The 23,645-nt window shown below is 42.5% G+C and overlaps 1 protein-coding gene across 2 annotated transcripts in view; it reads left to right on the top strand.

Annotated features, from left to right (window-relative positions):
* LOC137535641 (lysosomal acid lipase/cholesteryl ester hydrolase-like) overlaps positions 1–18,211 on the top strand; it is a 36,899-nt gene extending 18,688 nt beyond the window's left edge. For both annotated transcript variants that reach the window (XM_068257501.1, XM_068257502.1), the window contains 7 exons: positions 4,365–4,563; positions 8,280–8,389; positions 9,022–9,158; positions 11,116–11,262; positions 14,499–14,570; positions 15,829–15,897; positions 17,793–18,211. In XM_068257501.1, coding sequence (XP_068113602.1) covers positions 4,365–4,563; positions 8,280–8,389; positions 9,022–9,158; positions 11,116–11,262; positions 14,499–14,570; positions 15,829–15,897; positions 17,793–18,026 — 968 coding nt within the window. In that variant the 3' untranslated portion in view covers positions 18,027–18,211. The remainder of the gene's footprint in view (positions 1–4,364; positions 4,564–8,279; positions 8,390–9,021; positions 9,159–11,115; positions 11,263–14,498; positions 14,571–15,828; positions 15,898–17,792) is intronic.
* The last annotated feature ends 5,434 nt before the right edge of the window (positions 18,212–23,645 follow it).

The following is a 23,645-nucleotide window of genomic DNA, read 5'->3' as shown; positions in this document are numbered from 1 at the left end:
ATCTGAACATTAAATCTGCAGATTTAATGGACTTTAGGAGTTTTTATTTATTCCCCCAAGAAACTCAACACCCTTGAACTTTGTTTTGTCTGGATGTGTGCAGTCATAGTAAATTCTGTGACTAATTTGGCATACATTTAACCCTTTCACCGCCAATTTATTTAGAGGCTTGCAAGTGCTCCAGGCCAATTTATTATAGCACATTTTTTTATTTATTTGTTACATTTGCTTGCTACTAAACAGTACTGCTGTAATGTGTATTTATGGCCGCTTGTCACTAGAGGGCAGTGTGAGACAATAACAGAGGAATTCTGCTTTCAGTCTCTATGCTCTGCTAGCAGAGAGAGAGATCAAAGCATTCCAAGAATTTACAGCACATTTAGTTTTGCCGACTGAGTTCAAAAGCAGTGCACTTATCTCGAGATAACGAGATAACTCTATTGAAGCTGCTAATGGGTTAAAAGCACCAAGTGTTAAATTGGGCGTGAGATGTACTTGATAGTAGAATATCGAAATTGTACCCATATTCTACTATCTCTTTTTACTGTTAGTAAAATATCGGTAACTTTACCCTTATTCTACTATCACATACCCTAATCTAACTCTCACATTAACACTACCCTACCTATGCCCACCGCTAACCCAATCTCCTGCCGACGCTGAACACTAACACCCCCACCTCCAATTCCTAACACTAACCCCCTCCTACCTACGCCTAACATTATCCTTTCCCTATTGTTGCTATATAACTCCGGCACTAGCTATTGAAGCGAAACTGAGTTTGGATACCGAGTACTCCATAACAAATCAGCGCTGCTAAATTGATGGAGCAGACTGTACACGCAAAAAGGCACCGAGTATAACAAGTTAATTTCTTTACTGACGAAAACATTCAGAGATAAATCATACACAGCCATCAGGTAATGCAGCTTACTTAGAACAGAGAGGAACACAGAAGGAATCGGGAAATCACAATACCATAGAGATCATCACCTCACTTTACAAACAGTGACATCTTGTGGTTGCTTTGCTGTACTGCAGTTTAAGTAATAACGTTGCTGAATCCAACATAAATAACATTGCTACCAATGCTAATTGTTCAACTGTTCTATCAAATAACTCTGGTGCGGGCTGCCCAGATTACCGTCTTGGTGCTGCCATTGCCACAGTCACAGTTGTCATAGCTGCAATTCCACAGGAGTCTAAAAAGGCACCCAAATTATCAGACACCATCTGTTCCCAAATTAACTGATTCACCTTGGCCCTCTGTTTATAATATAATGTTTAGATGATGATAGTTCGTGCTGTTAGTGTTATTGTAATTATTATGCAGCAGTGACATTTCCTGCTCCCCTTTACTAAGTATGTTGAACAGTTCATATCACTAACTGTTCCTCAGTGGAGCTCATAATCTAATGCCCTTGCCTTAGCCAATATATAATGTCTTCACCATTGTCTAGGGACAGTTTTAGGGACTCCAGCTTACCTTCTAGTATGTCTTTGGGATGTGAGGAGAAACCAGCGTCAGCAAGAAATGCACCCATATGAGAAGAACACACAAACTGCATTCTGTGCATGGTTATACCAGATATTTAATCCCAGGATACAGTATCAGTGGCATAACTACAATTCATTAGAACCCCCCCCCCCCCCCCACACACACACACACACACACACACACAAATTTAAACAGCAAACAGCAGGTAGAGCATACCCCCTGATGATGGCGTAATGCCGAAATCTTGTCGGGAAGGAGAATTCTCGGTACTGAGAATAGGTGACTGTACTGTACTGAGAATTGGTGATATTTAAAGAGACTCTGTAACAACATTTTCAGCCTTATTTCTTCTATCCTATAAGTTCCTATACCTGTTCTAATGTGGTCTGGATTACTGCAGCCTTTTCTAGTTGCACAATCTCTGTAATATATCTAATCTTCTTTGCTTTGCCGGGCTTTGCCGACATAGAGAGGAATGCAGCCTCTGCTTTGATAGGGAGAAGTTATGCATGCTATCTGCAGGCCCTCTGCAGGCTCTGTGTGTGTGCTTTGTTTATTAGTCACATACAGCTCTCTTCTCTGTTTCAGCTTGTCATGCTGAGAAACTGTGAAAATCCCTGACAGGAGTGCAGATAATTCACAATGTAATAAAAACTTGTAGTACACTGTAACATGATATTGAGATATATATATTATACAGTGGTTTGCAAAAGTATTCGGCCCCCTTGAAGTTTTCCACATTTTGTCACATTACTGCCACAAACATGAATCAATTTTATTGGAATTCCACGTGATAGACCAATACAAAGTGGTGTACACGTGAGAAGTGGAACAGAAATCATACATGGTTCCAAACATTTTTTACAAATAAATAACTGCAAAGTGGGGTGTGCGTAACTATTTGGCCCCCTGAGTCAATACTTTGTAGAACCACCTTTTGCTAGTCTTTTAGGGTATGTCTCTACCAGCTTTGCACACCTAGAGACTGAAATCCTTGCCCATTCTTCTTTGCAAAACAGCTCCAGCTCAGTCAGTTTAGATGGACAGCATTTGTGAACAGCAGTTTTCAGATCTTGCCACAGATTCCCGATTGGATTTAGATCTGGACTTTGACTGGGCCATTCTAACACATAGATATGTTTTGTTTTAAACCATTCCATTGTTGCCCTGGCTTTATGTTTAGGGTCATTGTCCTGCTGGAAGGTGAACCTCCGCCCCTGTCTCAAGTCTTTTGCAGTCTCCAAGAGGTTTTCTTCCAAGATTGCCCTGTATTTGGCTCCATCCATCTTCCCATCAACTCTGACCAGCTTCCCTGTCCCTGCTGAAGAGATGCACCCCCCGAGCATGATGCTGCCACCACCATATTTGACAGTGGGGATAGTGTGTTCAGAGTGATGTGCAGTGTTAGTTTTCCACCACACATAGCGTTTTGCATTTTGGCCAAAAAGTTCCATTTTGGTCTCATCTGACCAGAGCACCTTCTTCCACATGGTTGCTGTGTCCCCCACATGGCTTGTGGCAAACTGCAAACGGGACTTCTTATGCTTTCTGTTAACAATGCCTTTCTTCTTGCCACTCTTCCATAAAGGCCAACTTTGTACAGTGCATGACTAATAGTTGTCCTATGGACAGAGTCTCCCACCTGAGCTGTAGATCTCTGCAGCTCGTCCAGAGTCACCATGGGCCTCTTGACTGCATTTCTGATCAGCGCTCTCCTTGTTCGGCCTGTGAGTTTAGGTGGATGGCCTTGTCTTGATTGGTTTACAGTTGTGCCATACTCCTTCCATTTCTGAATGATCGCTTGAACAGTGCTCCGTGGGATGCTCAAGGCTTTGGAAATCTTTTTGTAGCCTAAGCCTGCTTTAAATTTTTTCAATAACTTGATCCCTGACCTGTCCTGTGTGTTCTTTGGACTTCATGCTGTTGTCGCTCCCAATATTCTCTTAGACAACCTCTGAGGCCCTCACAGAGCAGCTGTATTTGTACTGACATTAGATTACACACAGGTGCACTCTATTTAGTCATTAGCACTCATCAGGCAATGTCTATAGGCAACTGACTGCACTCAGATCAAAGGGGGCCGAATAATTATGCACACACCACTTTGCAGTTATTTATTTGTAAAAAAAATGTTTGGAATCCTGTATGATTTTCGTTCCACTTCTCGTGTGTACAGCACTTCGTGCACACACACACACACACACACACACACACACACACACCACTTCCTGGTTAGCGGCCATGCTTTTTGTTTGTAAACACTGCTTAAAACCGGCGATTAAAAGCCAGGATCGCGGCGGGGAGCGGCGGAAACAGCAAAGAGGGATCCAGGAGATCAGTGACTTGATTGGTATGTTTTTTTATGCTACAAATCGGACAGTACAGATTCTCTTTAAGAATTGAGCATTTTAATTGGAAATGAGTGCAATATTGTTGATGCAGTTTTATGCAAAAGGGTGCAGTAATCATGGACCCACAATGTGAGTTGTGAGAGAGAGTGTGGGAAAGGGCGTTCCTAATGCCGGAGTGGGTTTTCTGCATTAGTGCCTTTCCTGCAATCGATGGCCCTTCCCCTATTAGGATGCCGACAAGCTGCTTGTCAGTGAGTTTGGTTGGGCACAGCAAAGGGAAGGTAGAACAGAGAGCAGCGCAGAGGACACAGAGTCATGTCACTGAGCAAGGAACATGCCTCTTTGTCCTATTTGTAATATAACGTCCGCCTTGGGGTACACTCCAAGTATGAGCTCACAGTGTTTCTGTTTATTTGTAAACCTGCATACAAGTTATGTTAAGGTCTAGCAGTGCACATTCATGCCTTTATGTTCTGTTATATTCTTCTCATTATTGTGTTGTGTTGTCATTCTAGATGCCAGGCCTGTGGTGTTCTTACAGCATGGACTGCTTGCAGATGGGAGTAACTGGGTCTCCAATCTGGCCAACAATAGCTTGGGATTCATCTTGGCTGATGCAGGCTATGATGTGTGGATGGGAAACAGCCGGGGTAACACTTGGTCCAGGAAGCACAAGTCTCTGTCAGCTGATGATGAAGAGTTCTGGGCTTTTAGGTACGACTACCCATATTGGGCATCATTCACAAATTCCCGTTATCACGTTAACGCCATTTTTTTAGACGATAACCGTTTTTTCATGCAAAAACGCACTGTTTTGGGAATCAAGCCCATTGAATGTAACAGGATGTCCTGTACAACATGTAATATTTCCATTACAGGTAATCTCACACATGGTGTGGTGCGATTGTCTTGTGGCAGGAGAGCTTGCGACAGGACATTTGTACCGCACCATTATCTATTTTATACACCCTGCTGCACACAGCCCCAACAGCCATTACAGCCGTTATATGCGTAGCTCCACCCCCTGCTTAATGACTTGCTTCCTGCTGGACAGGAAGTACGTCACTGAATTTTGAACAATTGGGGCATGTGTGCTGCCGCTAACAGGGCTGTGGAGTCAGAGTTGAAGTCGAGGAGGTGGAGCAATTTACCTACAGTGCTGCTCAAATGTAAATAGAAGCTAAGAAATGTTTTTCCCACAATAATGCCTCTTGTACATCGTCTTATTATCTTTTGGGAGACACATATGTAATTTCCCATCAAAAAATCACTTGGTGGTTGAATAAAAGTAACTTTAAGTCAAAGTTTGCCAGGGGTATGAATAATTATGAGCAGCACTGTAGAGTCAGGGGTCTCATAAACTGAGGAGTCAGAGTTAAAGTTGAATGATTTTTGTACCAACTCCACAGACCTGACCGCTATTGCAACAATCAAAGTGAATTGTTGCAGTGCCATTGACTCCAATGGGCAGCAAGGTGGCGTAGTGGTTAGTGCTCTCGCCTTGCAGTGCTGGGTTCGAATCCCAGCCAGGTCAACATTTGCAAGGAGTTTGTATGTTCTCCCCCTGTCTGTGTGGGTTTCCTCTGGGCACTCCGATTTCCTCCCACATCCCAAAAACATACAGATAAGTTAATTGACTTCCCCCCCCTAATTGGCCCTAGACTATCATACATGTACTACATGATACATACATAGACATATGACTATGGTAGGGACTAGATTGTGAGCCCCTCTAAAGAACAGTTAGTGACAAGACAATATAGTCTGTACAGCACTGCATAATATGTTGGCGCTATATAAATACTTAAAGGGAACTTGAACTGAGTAAAAGTATTTAAAATAAACATATGAGGTAACTTCAAATGAACATTACATAGTTGCCTTGCCATTAGTTCCTCTCAGAAGCTCACCATTTTCTTCTGACAATGATCCCTTCCAGTTCTGACAACATTTTGTCAGAACTGAAATATATCAGTTGCTGTCAGTTATATATCAGTTGCTGTCAGTTATAGCTGAGAGGACAACTGATGTGCCAGGTAATTTCCATGTTTCCCTATGGCTCAAGTGGACGATGTTACAGTTTAACAGTGTGCTGACCAGAAAGCTGTTATGGGGTGATGACCATTTTCAAAATGGAGAATGAAGAATTTCATTGATCACCATGGACAAACAGGACACTGTAGAGGAGAAAGTTTGAGTAGACTACACGGGAGGAAAGTATGACTTGTGTATGTTTATTTTGACTTTTAATTTCCAGTTCATGTTTTCTTTAAAATAAATAAATGCAATTGTGCATCCAGCGGTAGCGCTTGGCAATACACTGCAGAGTCTGTGTTGCCTCTGCTTCATACGAAGTACTTCTGTTGCACCGCTGGTAGTGTGGCCAGTCTCATAGAGACTAACGAAAAGCTTGGAGAGGCAGTAGTGGATAGTGAGGCCTGGCGTGCTGTGCTTCATGGGGTTGCAAGGAGTCAGAGATGACTGAATTGGCGATTGAACAAGTATGCTGGGTTATCTGTTCTTCTCCAGTATTGGGTAACATTAGAGTGCAGGCTATTGCTGTTACTACTCATGCTATTCTAGCAGTAAAGCATTATTATGTCAAACTTGGGTGTTTATCTCTTGGTTTTTAACATTAGTAATTTGGACATTTATCTCTTCAACTCTTTAATTCAGAGCTTAAAAGGAAGCTGAGGTGAGAGACATAGGAAGGCTGCTATATTTATTTCCTTTTAAACAATGCCAGTTGCCTGGCAGTCCTGCTGATCTCTTTGGCTCCAGTAGTGTCTGAATCAGAAACAAGCATGCAGCTAATCACATCAGATTTTTGTCAAAAACATTTGATCTGCATGCTTGTTCAGGGTCTATGGCTTTAAGTATTGGAGGCAGAGGATCAGCAGGACAGCCAGGCGATTGTTTGAACGAAAATAAATGCCAGCCTCTAAATCTCTCTCAGTTTGAATTTCTAAGTGCTTTTGCAAAGCGATTTGATCCGGAAAAGAATAAATACAATGTATTTATTCTTAAAAACACGACCGCAATCGCTGCACAAAGCGATTTTGAGAGTGTTTTGCGTTTTCCTATACATACCATTGAGGCAGAATCACCTCAAAAATGGCCCATGCATCGCTTTTCTGAGCGGAGCGGAAACAAACCGCTCAGATGTGGACTTTCTCATAGAGAATCGTTGCACAAGCGCTTTCAGGGTCATTTTGAAAATCTCCAGCGCTTAAAAAATGTCAAAAACGCCCCTAGTGTGAGCGAACCCTCAATGATTGTTGCCTGAAACATTATGCATAGCTACAGCTAGGCAGCCTTTTCGATTCTGTGGAAGGAGGGATCACAACTAGAGGCAGAGCAGCAGAAGGTGCAGAGGCGTAGCTACAGGGGTGCAGGTATGGCATGTGCCTTAGGCGCCACTTACGGAGGGCGCTGCTTTGTAGTATCCCTGCTGTTCTCCACAAAAACTCCAGTTTTTATCTGGGCAGCATGCTGCTGCCTAGATACATCTTTTGGGAGATATGCACAGGCTCATCTATTGCGATACTCCATTCTTACAGGCTTCACCTCAACTTGCACACAACCAATTCAATGGAGACTAAATATTTGAATAGTGCACCCCCTTCCCCAGGGGCGGATTTCATTCTTTGCCATAGGCGCTGTTTTCTCTAGATACGCCTCTGAGAAGGTGCCAAACATTTGTCAGTCATGTCATGATGCAATATAGGGGGGCATCTGTACTGGTGGCGATTTGTCGCAAGTGACACAAATCTAACATCTGCATGTAGCTTTATTTATGCTGAAGGATGTAAAAGATGTATGTTTTTTTGTCAGTTTGGGATTCAGAAGAAGCCAGGCTATAGCGCTGTATGGATTATATCAGCAGTTTTTACTATAAAGGAATATGATATGTAATTTCATTCACTATAGGTTTATTTTAAAGTGTACTTGAACTGCATAGCTACATATAGTACTGGCCCTACTAAGAAGTTCTTCACCCTAATAACCCTCCCTTGCTTTTTTCCTGTACTGCAGGTGTCAAAAAACTAGTGGTGTTTTCTATGCAAATAAGGCTGTCGAATAGCTTGTAGAATACAGCTCAATGACCTGGAAAGTAAAGAGAAGGCAAGCCACTTCTGTTTGGCTTAGAGAACACTGCTGACAACATTTTAGAGCTGAATATTTCAAACGGTCATTGCTGCTGTTTGTTTTCCAGCCAAATGAAGTAGACTTGACATTAGACTGTCGTGGCTGCTGTTTCAAATAGAATCTTAACAATTTGGCTGTTAAACTGAAAATAATTATTTGAAACTCTGCTCTATGTTACAAAGGTTCTATTTATCATTAGTACAACGCATACAATATCTCATATGTTTATTTTCAGTTCAGGTTTGCTTTATGCATATCACAAATGTTGTGTTTTGTTTCAGCTACGATGAAATGGCAAAGCTAGATCTCCCCGCTGTTATCAACTTCATCTTGCAGAAGACAGGGCAGGAACAGATCTCCTATATTGGTCATTCTCAGGGGACCACAATAGGTATGTCATCAATACGTGTTTTTGATTTATCATTCAGATCCAACATTATGCAGAAGATTCCTAAACATTAATGGGTTGAACGTGGCTGCATAGTGTAATGGTTAAGGGCTCTGCCTCCGACACTGGAGACCAGTCTTGGCTCTTCCTCTTCAGTAAGGGGCTAGACAGTGTTCAACTGGGAGGTGGAAAAACTGAGGAAATCCACCTGCTGGCCAAGCAGCAGTAACCCTGTGTTATCACTCCCAGTAGAAACCTGCAGCAAGTCTTCACTGTGAGCAGCAACACCTGATTACTGCTGCTTGGCCAGCAAGTGGATTTCCTCAGTTTTTCCAGCTCCCAGTCAGACACTGGGGCTAGACTCCCTAACACTGCTACTGCCTATAGAGCGCGTCCTAGTGGCTGCAGCTCTGGCGCTTTGAGTCCGCCAGGAGAAAAGCCCAATATAAATGTTATTTGTCTTTTCTTGAACGTAGCATCCAGAGGTTTTTCTTACTTTTCTCTCTCCCTTTTTTAATGCTTTAAAATTTTTGACTGACAGGTGAAATTCCTCATCTCTAGCCCTTATCTCATAGTCCTATTTCACATTTCTGGCATCTCATGGCTTGGATTTGTTTATCTTTCTGCTTTCTTAGGGTTTATCGCCTTCTCCAGCATGCCTCAGCTAGCCCAAAAAATCAGAATGTTTCTTGGTCTGGCTCCTGTGGCTACCATCAAATTCTCCAGCAGCCCGCTGGCTACACTTGGCATCTTCCCAGAGTTCTTAATGAAGGTACCAATGCATTTTGTTGAAAACTGTTGCCTCCAGGTAAACTACAGTATATACCTTGAAAAGATTTTACCAGACTTAGAGACTCAGAGATGAAAATCATAAAAGATTTATAAATAACTGGAGTTTCCTCCAGACCCATCCGCATGGATCGCTCCCATGACGCTGTCCTCCACCGACTCCGTCGCCGGTACCGGGTCTCGTAACTTCGGCCAGTCGGGGCCAGTCGACACTAGCGCAGTGCACTCACTCCGTACTGCGCAGGCGCATGCGTAAAGCAGGAGCCGGCGAGACAGAGGGAGTCCCTGCGCATGCGTACCATTGGCCACATCTTGCGGAAGTTACGAGTCTCGGGCCCGGCGATAGAGGCGGAGGACGGCGGCATGGGAGCGATCCATGCAGATGGGGCTGGAGGAAGACACAGGTATGTCTATTATTATTTTTCGTCTCTGAGTCTCTTTAAATCAAACCTGAAGTGGAAAAAAAACGTATGATATAATGAATTGTATGTGTAGCACGGATAATGAATAGAACATTAGCAGCAAAGAAAAGAGTCTAATTTTTTATTTTCAGGTTTATAATTTTTTATTATTATTTTATTTCATTGCATCATACTGTTACAGATGCAGTTTTAAAACCACACTTTGTCTTCTAAGCTATAAAACAAAGCAGAAATAATGACCCTTTGAACTTTCCTGCAGTAAAACCTTATCTCTAGCCGTTTCTCACTGTACCTTGGCTGTTTAAATGCTTCTGAAAACAGGACTGTATGGCTCAGAGAAGCTGTTTTGCATAGATAACAACTGACGTTTTAACTCTTCCTGTACTGGGAAACAATATGAGACTATTTTCTTTGCTACTCATGTTCTATTTCTTAGCCATATTACACATGCATTTTATTATCTCATAATTTTATTTTCGCTTTAGAGTTTCTTTAAATGCAGGTTCTTGCTTTCTTCTGTTGTACGGATGTTACCCGAAGGTTTTCTAGTACACTTTCTGAATTTTTTTTTTCATAATGGATGCTAAATGGGAGGTTTTACTTTATTTTAGTTACATGAAAATATCTAGCATTTTTATAAACAAATTTCACACACTATGCAATGCAGGTTATGTAAATCGCTTAACTTGCAGCATGCAAACAATGTACCGTATACGTTGCTTGTATAATGTACATTACAGGTTGATTTTGTCAGCCTAAAAGGACAACTGAAGTGAGAAGACTATGAAGGCTGCCATATTTGTTTCCTTTTAAACAATACCAGTTGCCTGGCAGCCCCTGCTGATCTATGTGGCTGCAGTAGTGTCGGAATCACACCAAAAACAGGCATGCAGCTAATCTTGTCGGATCTGAGAATAATGTCAGAAACACCTGATCTGCTGCATGCTTGTTCAGGGTCTATGGCTAAACGTATTAGACGCAGAGGATCAACAGGGCTGCCAGGCAACTGGTAAATAAATATGGCAGCCTCCATATTCTTCTTGCTTCAGTTGCCCTTGTCTAATGCCCCCCCCCCCCTTTCCTCCCCTATAGTGTTCCCTGGGGTCTAGTACTTTCCCCCCCCCCTCCCATATAGCTTCCCTGGTGATCTTGGGTTTCTTCCCCAGTATAGCTTCCCTGGTGGTCCAGAGTGGGCCAAACATAATGCTTAGTGGGGAAACCACTTGTGGGCCAAATTTGATGGCTCTGCAGACCAAATTTAGTCTGCAGGCCAGATTTTGACATGTATGCGCTAGAGGTAATTTGTGTACAGCTGCCCCCCCCATATTGATTAATAATCTGTCATGGCTTTCAAGGTAGTAACACATCTTTTTAATTTACTAATTGACCACATACCAGATGAAACATGTAAGAATTTGTGCATTTTAGTTACCGTATACTTTCATGTTTATTTTGTTTCAGTTAAGTTAAAATCTATTATTTATTTAAATAATTCATTGTTTGTTTCCATTATTTTAGGACCTGTTTGGGAAAAAGGAATTTCTGCCAGAGTCAGATTTCATTAGATATCTTGCCACCCACTACTGCACCCGTGAAGTGGTGAAATTAATATGTGGAAATGTTTTCTTTCTTCTGTGCGGATTTAATGAAAAGAACCTTAACATGGTAAGCCATGGATTAAATCATAACAGAAGCAGTAGAGTGTTGTACCGTGTAAGCCATGAGTAAAAGCAAGAATTTTTGAATCAGGATGATACCATTTATTGGCTAACTTAGAGATGGATAAACAGTGAGCTTTCGACTTAAAAAGCCTTCGTCGGACTGGTTCCTGACCAAAACTGAAAAACGCAGCTTATATACACTGACATACAGAGGAGAAACATTCTTTAGCAAACATAAATGTAATTAGATGCCTTAACTGTTACTGAGGAGGCTTTCCCAGGCATCCTATCTAAATTGATAAGATCAATAGAATCCTCAACATGACATAAAGCAGACTCTAGTGATGAAGAGATATCGTAAATTCCGAATTCAAATGGTAACTGGCCTGGTTAAGGGTGCGGGATATAGACGAAATTATAAGTTTTTATCTAAAACAATATTTTTCGTTCCTATATTATAAACGAAAATCAAGTGCTAAATATGTTGAATTAACGGTAATGAAATGGCAAAATACCGTCTATAACCAAAAAAATGATATTTACACTTTTATTAACATAGTAATACAATTGTAGATATTCTAGGTATTTTACTGCAACTATACCTAACTGTATTCTCACACAGAACTCTCCTTATACCTATCCCCAACCCCTAGATCCCCACCCCCTGGTGGTAATAAGCATAATTTAATAAATTATATATATATATATTACAAATTAGGGCTGCATGGTTTTTAGGCTTATAACCGAAACCGCGGTTTGTGGCAAGACGATCTGCTGATCATCAATACCTTCGGTTTTTCGGTCCGCTGTCTGTAATACCTTGCTTCTGGCCCCGCTGTGCGCAGATTGGCCAGAAGCAGTGAATATGTATAAGTATTAATGAGCGGGGGGAGGATCCACTCGAGCAAGCGGCCGGGCACATACAGCATTACCAATCACTGGCTAGCGATGGAATGACGGCAGCGGTAGGCGGAGCTGTATGCTCTGTACAGCTCCGCCTACCACTGCCGTCATTCCATCACTAGCCAGTGATTGGTAATGCTGTATGTGCCCGGCCGCTTGCTCGAGTGGATCCGCCCCCCGCTCATTAACACTCATACATAGTAACTGCTTCTGGCCAATCCGCGCACAGCGGGGCCAGAAGCAAGGTATTACAGACAGCGGGCAGTGCGGAACCCCCCCCCCCCCCCCCCCCCCCAGGATTTGAAAAAAATCGGGGGAAAATCGAAATTGCAATTTCTGAGAGAAAAATTGCAATTTAGATTTTTCCCTAAAATCGTGCAGCCCTATTACAAATATTGTACTGGAACTAGACCTAACCCTACTCTCACACCGAACCTTCCCTGTACCTATCCCTAACCCCTAGACCCCCCTGGTGGTGCCTAACCCTAAAACCCCCATGGTGGTGCCTAACCCTAAAACCCCCCTGGTGGTGCCTAAACATAACCCCCCCCCCCCTGGTGGTGCCTAACCCTAACCACCCCCCGGTGGTGCCTAACCCTAACACCCTCCTGGTGGTGCCTAACCATAACCACCCCCCTGGTGTTGCCTAACCCTAACCATCCCCCTGCTGGTGTCTAACCCTAACCATCCCCACTGCACAAACACCCTTACACACAGAGAAACAATAATACATTTGATACCGTAAAATACTTCACTACAAATAACATCAATAGAATAATTTATATATTTTCAAAAGAATATATAGCCTTACAATCACGTACACATAAAAAATATTATGAATAGTAAAAGTTATATGTTTATAATATAATAAATAGCCTTACAATCACGTACGCATTAAAAATCTTAACCATTTCAGCCTGCGGGGATTTTTCACCTTATGCATCAGAGCAATTTTCACCTCCCATTCATTCGCTAATAACTTTATCACTACTTAACACAATTTATTAATCTATATCCTGTTTTTTCTGCCACTAATTAGGCTTTCTTTGGGTGGTACATTTTGCTAAGAATTATTTTTTTATAAATGCATTTTAACAGGATTAATAAGAAAAAAAAATGGAAAAAATTCATTATTTCTCAGTTTTCATCCATTATAGCTTTAAAATAATCCACTCTACCATAATTAAAACCTATGTATTTTATTTTCCCATTTGTCTTGGTTATGACACCATTTAAATTTAGTCCCTATCACAATGTATGGCGTCAATATTTTATTTGGAAATAAAGGTGCATTTCTTCCGTTTTGCGTCCATCACTATTTACAAGCTTATAATTTAAAAAATGTTTGTAGTATACCCTCTTCACATGCATATTTAAAAAGTTCAGACTCTTAGGTCATAAATCTTATTCTGTAAATCAAAAGTTTTGTTATCACGATCCCTGCAACCGCTATTTCTCGGGCACCCTAATTTTATTCTCTGGCACCCGATATTTTGCATTGCAGTGAATGGGTGCGCCCTTTTTTGTCCATTAGCCATATGCGCCCTTTTTTCCTGCTTCCCAGTTATACTTCATGAGAATTGTTGCATCTCATTAGTCGGAGGCTCCTTTCACACTGGCGCAGTGCGTTACCCTGTTTTGCCGCTGTTGAAAGTCTAAGGGGCATTTCATACCTGACACGATGCGCTGCGATCCGCTGGAAGAGCCCGATTTACCACAAGAGCAACAGCGCATTGTTGGGCAACATGCACGGTGACGTGCAGCGAACTGGAAGTCATGTAAGTCTGGGGCGACGCAGTTTAGTTTTTTTTTTGCTTTTGCATTGCGGTGCGCATGCGCTGGAGTGTATTTTTTTTTATTCTGGCCACAGCAAGGTAGAGAGTCTTGCTTCCTGCTTGGCATGCAGCCAGAAGGGAGATTACCACGGTTTACCGTGGTAATCTCCAAAAGCTATTTGTAGTGTTGCTTTGTGATGTGTTCCCACACGGCCCCCACCCTAACCACTCATCTGTCAACCGCATCCTGGAAGCTGCAAAAAAAAAATCACAAACAATGGTTCGCACGACAGCCGGGGGCCCCAGTCTCTATCACTGGCTGGGGCCCCCAAACCACCATGCAATACCCAGAGCGACATTCTACTGAGATGTCATGTTTATGCACAGGGAGGGGAGAGCAGTCCGCAGACACTTTACTGCAGATAGCTCCATTCATCAGAAACAATGAACTGAAATTCCAACTCCGTTAGTTATGGATGCTGATGTGCAGATATTGATTATGTTTTAGTCAAGCCTGTAGTGTTAAGTAACCTTCTTATTAAAATGATTGTGTTTCCCACAGACCAGAGTGGATGTGTACTCCAGCCATTGTCCGGCCGGCACATCTGTGCAGAATATGATCCACTGGGCACAGGTACTGATCCCTCATTCATTCTGCTCTGATGACTGCTGCCATCTATATTGTATATATGTATAAAAAAAACTCAGAAATACCAGCTGAGTAATAGGATAACAAAAAAAAAATCAAAATTGTGGACTAGTTTGCCTAAAAAGGATAATACAATATTTTTCCTGACTCCACATAGTTACATAGTTACATAGTTATTATGGTTGAAAAAAGACATACGTCCATCGAGTTCAACCAGTACAAAGTACATCGAAGAATGCTTTTTATAGCTGCAGATTAAACCTTTTATATGTCTCCCTGGTGCCCATTCAGTTATACTTTACCTGCCGCTGTCCGCACTGCCCCCATCTTTGTTCCTTTGCATCTTTTGCATTTGTGCCCACATGTGGTTGCTGGTGTTAAAACACATTAGGCCCATGTGTGACATTATCACCCGCGCCCCATGTGATGTATGCCTGTAATCACTTAGGGCCAGAATGCCGAATTATTATGGCGGACACATCAGTGGACGCTAGCAGGTGGCGTGACAGGCAAAATATAAGGGCACAGTGCACCGGGGGGGGGGGGGGGGGGGGCATAAGACATTAGTGGGGACAGTGACCAAGGCTTTCCTTCACATTCGTCATTTGCGATTATGGCATGCCATGACCTATGTGAGATTTCCAGCTTGTCCGATCCATACATGAGACCAATTTCAGCCCGAAAGTAGCTGCATCATCGATTGGGCATGCTTATGGTGGCACCAATTTTAATCTGATTCGATTATAATTATTGAATCAGATAGTCGATTAGCTGCCAAGTTAATGTATGGGCACCTTTAGGGTACCGTTTAATCTTTTGCAAACCTGTGACTGGAGGGTTACTTATCTCTGTAGTGGGAAGCCTCTGGGTGGTCCAGGTGCTTTTCAGATCCTCCTCAAGCCCAGGACTCTCCTCATCTTGGTGACCGCACCCCTGTACATGTACAAGCCACACCCATACTGTGCATGCACAAGTGCAGTCCACGTATGCCCATTAGAGCAAGGCCATGTTTAAGCGGAGTTGGTCTACTGGGCATGTGCGGACCATGTGACTGTGTAAATTGATCGTACTATTGTTTTGTGCATCTTTGCCTTTATTTACAGTATGTGTAAATGTAACAGGTTATTTTATGCAGCAAACACATGGTGATCTGACTATAGAAATAAATGTTTTATAATGAATATTTATCCTAGACCTAACCTAACCAGTGTCACTGTGTAAATGCATCTTTTTTTCTAATCAGGCTGTGAAGAGTGGGGAACTGAAGGCTTTTGACTGGGGCACCAAGGGCAATCTTATTCATTATAACCAGGTAACATGATTGTGTTCTTTTTATAGACAGAGATAAGCATGTATTTATTCCTCCATTAGGATTCAAGGTGATGAAACAGTGTGTAGTTTTGTCAGAACTAGCTGTGCAGGTCACAGTTTTACCAGAGCCACGCCATAATCTCAGTGTATGGAATACTAGCAATTGCTGTAGGAAACCTTTGAGGCCCCTTTTACACTTAGCAAGTGTGTGTTGCGTTACCCTTTTTGCCGCAGGGTAATGCAACGACAATGCAAGGCATCGGGGCCTAGCACACTTACTGCGTTGCACCGGAAGTGCCCCAACGGCCACCGGCCTGCCGTCAACAGTGCGATACCGCTGGACTTCCGCCGCGACTCGGCAACGGCAGATTGCATGTAAGTCAATGGGCGATGCAGAGATTTAAAATTTGTTGGCAGCAGTGCGGCGAGCATGCGCCTGAATACAATGGGTCAATACATATTCGCCTGAATACAATGGGTAACCAGCCTGAAGGATAGTGTGGCATATGAAGGGGATCTACATGGCTGACAATTTTCAGGCAACTACCCATAACTGTCTGTGCAGAAATAAAGCTTAAATTGTATGTTATCTCCATCCAACCTTGAGCGCACACGTTGGTTGAGACTGGGTCTACATATAAGTCTTGTAATACAGTATACAGTCACTACGTATTGGAAACGCTTGTGCATGGCAACATATGTTATGTTCTTCCACTACCCACTTACTGTCACCTGACTAAAGTCAAGTGTGTGTACAGTAGCCCCTGACTGCCACCCCGCAAGTGATCCTCCCGACGGATCAAGTTGGCCAAGCGAAGGCCAAATTAATTATGCACACTGCTCCCCCTCCTGCCGCGTGTCATCCCTCCGCCACCTGCATAGCAACTGAGCATGTCTTCAGCTATACAGCTGACTCACGTCTGTGCAGCCTGGCCTAGCAATGTCGCCTGACGGGTGACATCAGTCAAACGTGTGTACGCACCTTAATGTTGGGCATGCTTTCGCTAGATTTGGTAAACAGCTGATATCTATTCAGTTTACCACCTGGCCACATTGTCCCATTGGGTATTAGCTGAGATCTCAGCAAAGACGGAATTTAACGCTGTTTTCCACCAGCAGCGTTTTGAGATCACATTCTTATCGCTTGCAGACGGTAAAATGCTAGGTCTTACAAAATAAGTGGAAATCGCATGGAATAATTTCCATTAGTGTGATGTGATTGCAATGCAAGTTTGGCTGATTACAAACGTCGGTCTTGCTGAGTTTTTTGTCCATTTGCGTTCATGTAGAAAGTTTAGACACGCAGGAAAATCGCATAGCAGTTGCGGTGTTAGTTATGCGATTTTTTTGCTATCCAGCCATTCTAAAATGTTCCCGCTCATTTTTCCCCTCTTGCCCATCGAATATTATTATTATTGATTTATAAAACACCAACATGTTCCGTGGCGCTGTACAAAGTAAGGATCAAACATGGGGTACATAGTAATACAGACGACAGTATATACCAATATACAAAGTTGGTACAAAATACAGAATTGGTACAAAGCATAGAATTGGTAATAGCAATGTCAAAATTAATATGAATAAATGTGTAACAAAATCCAAGACACAAAAGTGTGAGAGAGCTCTGCCCATGTGAGCTTACGATCTAAAGTAATATCTCAATTACTCCATAAAGTCATTGGATCACATGTTGCACACATTGTGCAAGAAACATGAGTGCAGCACAATTCTGATAGTGGAAATCAGCCCTGAATATCCTTTTCCCTGCCACCTCCGCAAGCTTTCTACTGCTGCTTTTTTCTACTGCTTTTTCAATAAGCCAGCATATTTTGCTAGTGAAATGCTCACTTTAGCTTGCATATTTCGTTAATTTCAGCTTTGTTGTTTTTTCAGACCACTCCCCCCTTCTACTGTGTGAAAGACATGAAGGTTCCAACGGCCCTGTGGAGCGGAGGCCATGATTGGCTGGCTGATCAGAAGGACATGGCTTTGTTGCTCACACAAATCAGTGATCTGGTCTACCACAAGGAGATTCCAGAGTGGGAACATCTAGATTTCATCTGGGGTCTGGACGCTCCGGAACGCGTGTACAGTGAAATAATACAGCTACTCAAGACGTACTCCTGAACTTTGCTGCCCCACAATTCATGCCGCACATCATTTATGTAAAAGACACATTTAACAAATGCTTTAAAAAGGTTTTGTTGTTTTTAGAATAGTCTAATTTTGCCAGGTCATTTCCTTCCATGTGATATCTGGCACAGGCATTTGTCCAGCCTACAAAAAAGCATCAGATAAATTTACCAGCACTACATTCAGTGTTATAAGCATGTATGGTGGGACTACAATGTTGTGTTGGCCTCCTTTTCACAGGGGATAAACATGCCGTTAAAGCCCAATCAAACTTGAACAAGGCAAAATTCTAATAGCAATCAGGATGAAAAACAAAGTGGTGTACAGAATAAGTGTTTCAAAAGCCCAATGTGGATGCCAAACTCCAGTGCAGCTTTAATCCTCTCCTCTCTAGATGCATATGATGGGCAGGTCTATCAGGTTTAGTTATGTGACACCCAACAAAGGAAGAACAATAGATATCAGAACACATTTTTCCAGCATCAAATGTGGATGTGGATTTTTAGATCACAGGAAGTAGATGTTGAACAGTTGTAGTACCATGATCTGCTCACAGGAAATGCAGACGCATGTGGTCCTGTATTGGTAGATAAACCATAACACAAAATAATTGTTTAACTTGACAACTTCAGTTGCAGAAGTAGTATCTATAATTTACATTAATCAACGTGATTGCTTTGAGAATTTACTTTGTTCAACTGTGGGGCAGAATGTCAAATGAAAAATCAGGTTTGCATTTGGCCGCTTAGCATATGTCATTTTCTTTACAGGCTAACATTGTAGACAAATTCTGGTGACCCTTTTGCTGTCACTGTTCCTAACCAATAGCTCTCTTTACAGCAAGCTGGCATAAAGTACCCCTGAACTAGGAGTAAAACCTATTGATTGAAGCGGGTAGATTACATTCTCCTGAGTGTGTTGCCCCTGCTCTGAACTCTGCAGGGGTGTGTTTCATCCTGCGCTTGCACAGTGAAAGTAAGTACTCCTGGAAACAGTGCTTGCTTTCACTGTGCTCACATGGTTTAGAACTAAATCTGATTCTAAATCATGTCCCCCTGCTAGGGTTAACTTCATGGCTTTAGTATCCGACCAGAGGATCCCATCGAATATAAAGAGGACTGGGGGACAGGAAAATGAGCAGCAGCACACTCTGGAGAAGGTAAGCTAGCCCATCATGGGTCTCATTCAGTAATTTTGCTCTCGGTTCAGAGGTACTTTAGCAATTTTTTAACCGACGTCTAGCAATAAATACCACGATCTGGGGCCTGCCATTATCTCTGAGCAGGTGTTATGTAAACCACTGCTAAACAAGTGAAGTAAAATACTGGCAAATTTTCTGGTGCAACCTTTCCAAAATTTGCTCTAATGAAGGACTGGCCAGGTAGCAATCAATTCAGTCAATTTAAGATAGAATTCAACCCATTTCCATTTGCTTTATCACAGCAAATTACCCATAAAATAGCACTCTAAGCTTTAAAGGGAACCAGAGACGAAGCACCCTCATGTATTTTACCATATATATCAGTGGGAACATTAGAGAAAACACCTACACTGCTCTCTGTTTCATTCTTCACTGTTCAGCTTGCTTGTTAACATCCCTGATAAAATCCCAGACTGAGCATTCAGTCTGGCTTTGCTCAGGAATCTTTATAGCCGAATCTGTCTTCTCTGATGTATTTTCAAGCCCAAGCCTGCCTCCTTCTGGCTCTGCTATAATGGCTCCGCTATAATGATTCCTGAGCAAAGCCAGACTTAGTGATCAGTTGGGGATTTTATCAGAGCTGATAAGCAAGCTGAACAGTGAAGAATGAAACAGAAAGCAGGGTAGGTGTTTTCTCTAATGTTCCCACTCACTGATATATATCCTAAAATACAAGAGGGTGATTTGTCTCTGGTTCACTTTAAGCAAGAGCAAACATTATCCATTCACTTTCAAGGACTTTTGGTCTTCAAAAGTCATTATATCTCCATGGCTTCACCAGGTTGTTTTGGCACTCCGCACCGAAACTTGGTGCCGCTACAGCAGCAAGGCTACAGTATAGTGTGTAGGGCGCATAAGAGTAATTTCGGGATTCCAGTAATAGCCAGACCCCGAATTACACCATCCTCTGAGTTGTGACGACTCAGAAGGGGAATAGTATTTAACGCCACCGGGAATTTGAGCGGCAGCAGGGTGAGAGGTCATGCAGCTTGCCCTGCTCACCGGCGGTGTACTAATACGTACACCCCACTCCAGCTGTCAGAAGGTCCCTCAGTCTGTAAAGCCTTGTACACACTTCAGATTATTGTTGCCTGCATGGATCAGGGCTTGGTTGAGTTTGGGGCGCGATGCTGCTCAGATGTGTTACTAGCCTGCAAGCTAGCGGTGCGTTCTGTTGTTATGGAGGGGGAGGTGGGACAACGCCAGAGTGGCTTCCGGCAGTGGGGTGAGCAGAAGAACAATACCCTCTATAGGTGGTGCGAGTTTAGTTGTATTTTATATGCAGATTGAAAAGGTACCAATCAGGATTGGCTGCAGCTGCATTTGATTGGTGCATTTTTAAACTCCACACACATTGCATCAGCTCAGAAAAATGTGCTATTAATTGAATATCTGTACTGCTAATTATACCACTAAACCAGCTGCACTCTCAGAATATAAGCTGTGCAATTCATGTTCATGAAGTGTTATGTTGAAGATGCATATTTTTCATACATTAGACTTAGAAGAGGATGTTACAGGGTTAGGCCATGTGTATGTCAACAATGTTGAATAGCAGTTGCTCTATGAAACTCAGGTTTATATGCACAAATGTTTTTCTGTAGGTCTATTATGTATAGGGGCTTATTCGCTAAGACATCTCCAGCAATCCCCGTGTATCAGCAGAGGGGATATTATAACTGAACCAGAAAACCTGTCAAACGTTGTTGACTGTGATTTGGACTCTTACAGTAAGATTTTTGTTTGTAAGAAACCTCAGGATGTCCTGGAGTTATTAAAATATATATATATATATATATATCTTGCTGTGGATGCCGCATGCAACTGCAATCACAGAAGTACTAATACACATACCTACCTGCCTACCTCATTGTAATGTGATATGACCCAGATGCTAAGCTACAGCCCAAAGCACTTGTCTTAAAAGACACATCTATTGTCGTTTAAGCTTTGATGCCAATGATGTGTCCTTCTGCTATTCCCTGAATCACTTATATGTGCATTGAAGTCCGTCTATAGAGAGTATGTAAACTCTGTTGTAATGGTCAAAGGAACAGAGGCGCCAACGTAGGATAATACAGTATGCATAAAAAATTGGTGCAAAATGGAATTAGTAGTGGACTTGCCTCCCAAAAAAGTTAAACTTGACAAGTCCAGATACAAAACACTTGGACACAACAGATACTGTCTTTATTTTTCCTGATGAAGCGGGTTTTATCTCGCAAAACGCATCACAGTTAGAGCTTGTTTTAAATGTAGTAATAAACATTGTTTTTGAATCTGGACTTCTTGAGTTTTTAACTTTTTGGAGGTAATTCCACCACTACCTCCATTTTTAACCAGTTTTTAGTGAATCCTATGTTGGCACCTCTGTTTCTTTTACCATTTCGCCACTGTTGTCCACCATTGGTGGAGGGGTGCTTCCTCTTTCTTCTATACTACAGTGAGCAACTTCTTAACCTGTGTGGGGCCAGGTTCAATCTCCCCACCTGCTTATACAGTGGTTTCCTTTTGTAAGTATTACTCTTATTCATGCTCTGATGAATACCATACTTTAACAGTACATAGTATGCTATATTGGGCTCTCGGTTTCTCTTTCCCCTATCTTTTTCTTATATGTAAACTTTGTGTAGCTATCATTTTTGAAGCACAAAGCTTTCTAACAAGCTTAAATGACAATTATTATTTCGTTTAATTTCCCATTCCAATAACATTTCACGGGGCTCTCTTTAAAGCACTTTGTTTTCGTTTTTCAGTGATGATCAGCACTTACCATGTGTTGATTGTTTTAGTTTCTCAGTGATGATCAGCACCTACCATGTGTTGATTGTTTTAGTTTCTCAGTGATGATCAGCACGTACCATGTGTTGATTGTTTTAGTTTCTCTGTAATGATCAGCACTTGCCATGTATTGATTGGCCAATGACTTAGAAAAACCCATGCACTTAGGCAGCACTTCTGACCATAGGAACTGCCCTATATAGTTCCCTGGATAGCCCTAGAGCAGTCAGGCATAAGTGTATATTTGTACTTCCTGTCATACAGTTGTAAATACTGTATAACGTATCCCTTAATTTTCACCACAAGCTGCTGCTGATTTTATAAACATTACCGATCGGGATGGATTCACTGGAATAGTATGTGTGTTGTAATGTGATCATTTCTCTTATAATGCCACTGACTGGAAACCGATCTTATTGTTGAGTGTTATTATTAAGTGTCCTATCAGGTCCAATAACATATTCTCAGGTACTGCATCGCTTATGCAATAATACTGTTTTCATGTGCATTTTTTAGAACAATGAACAGGTTTTTTATTCAGTTGTTCCCAAATAATGTATTATTTATGATTCAAAATAAACAATACAATTTTAAACTGATATTTGGCGGTATTTCTTGATAATGAACTGCAGCCTGGGTTACATATGTCCCAATTTACAAACAACCCACCAATACAAACAACCTTCCTTTCACAATGATGTCACTTCCACATTGAAGAAGAGGAAGAATACGAGCTTGTCAGATTTCCTCGAGACATTTTCGGTGATGAATAAACTTCACAGTGGGTCAGAGGGGGACACTGCAAGCACAGGATGCCATAGGAGACAGTGGAAGCACAGGGGGACTTTGATGGCACAGGGGAACAATGGAAGCCCTAGGGGGCACTGGAGGCAGAGGGGGACACTGGAGGCGGAGCAGTGCTTTTCAGCGCTGCTAGATTTGGGCGCAGCCGGCGCCTCCATAGACTACAATAGGAATCACTCCTATTGCAGCGCTCAGTGAGTAACGTCGGCTCTGTCAGAAGCTGGAGCCGAGGTTGCTTAAAAACATAATAATTCGGCCTCCAGCAATCGCTGGAAGCCAAATTATTTCATTCTCCCACTATCCATGGCGGCCTGGAGGGGGAATAGTAATTAAATCGGGCCGCACTTGTGCAGAAGCAGGATCAGCTATATACCGCTGTATCCTGCGCCCAAGTCTACCGGCGCCGATTTCAAATGTACTCCACTGGAGGCACATGATGCCACAGGGGGACACTGGAAGCACAGGGGGACTTTGGATTTACAGGGGACACTGAAGGCAGAGGGGGACTCTGGAGGCACAGGGGGTCAGAAGGGAACACTGGAGGCACAGGATGCCATGGGGAGACACTGGAAGCACAGTGGGACTTTGGAGGCACAGGGGGTCAGAGGGGACACTGGAAGCATAGGGGGACACTGGAAGCACAAAATGCCACAGAAGGACACTGGAGGCACAGGGGGTCAGAGTGGAAGACTGGAGGCATGGGGGACAACAGAGGCAAAGGCAGGCACAGGATGCCATAAGTGAACACTGGAAGCACAGGTCAGACTTTGGAGGCATAGGGGGACACAGCAGGGACACTGGAGGATCAGAGGGGAACACTGGACTCA

Source organism: Hyperolius riggenbachi, chromosome 10 (assembly GCF_040937935.1).
Source record: "Hyperolius riggenbachi isolate aHypRig1 chromosome 10, aHypRig1.pri, whole genome shotgun sequence".
Classification (NCBI taxonomy): domain Eukaryota; kingdom Metazoa; phylum Chordata; class Amphibia; order Anura; family Hyperoliidae; genus Hyperolius; species Hyperolius riggenbachi.
Note: the sequence above shows the minus strand (reverse complement) of the source record. Positions and strands in the feature narration are given on the sequence as shown.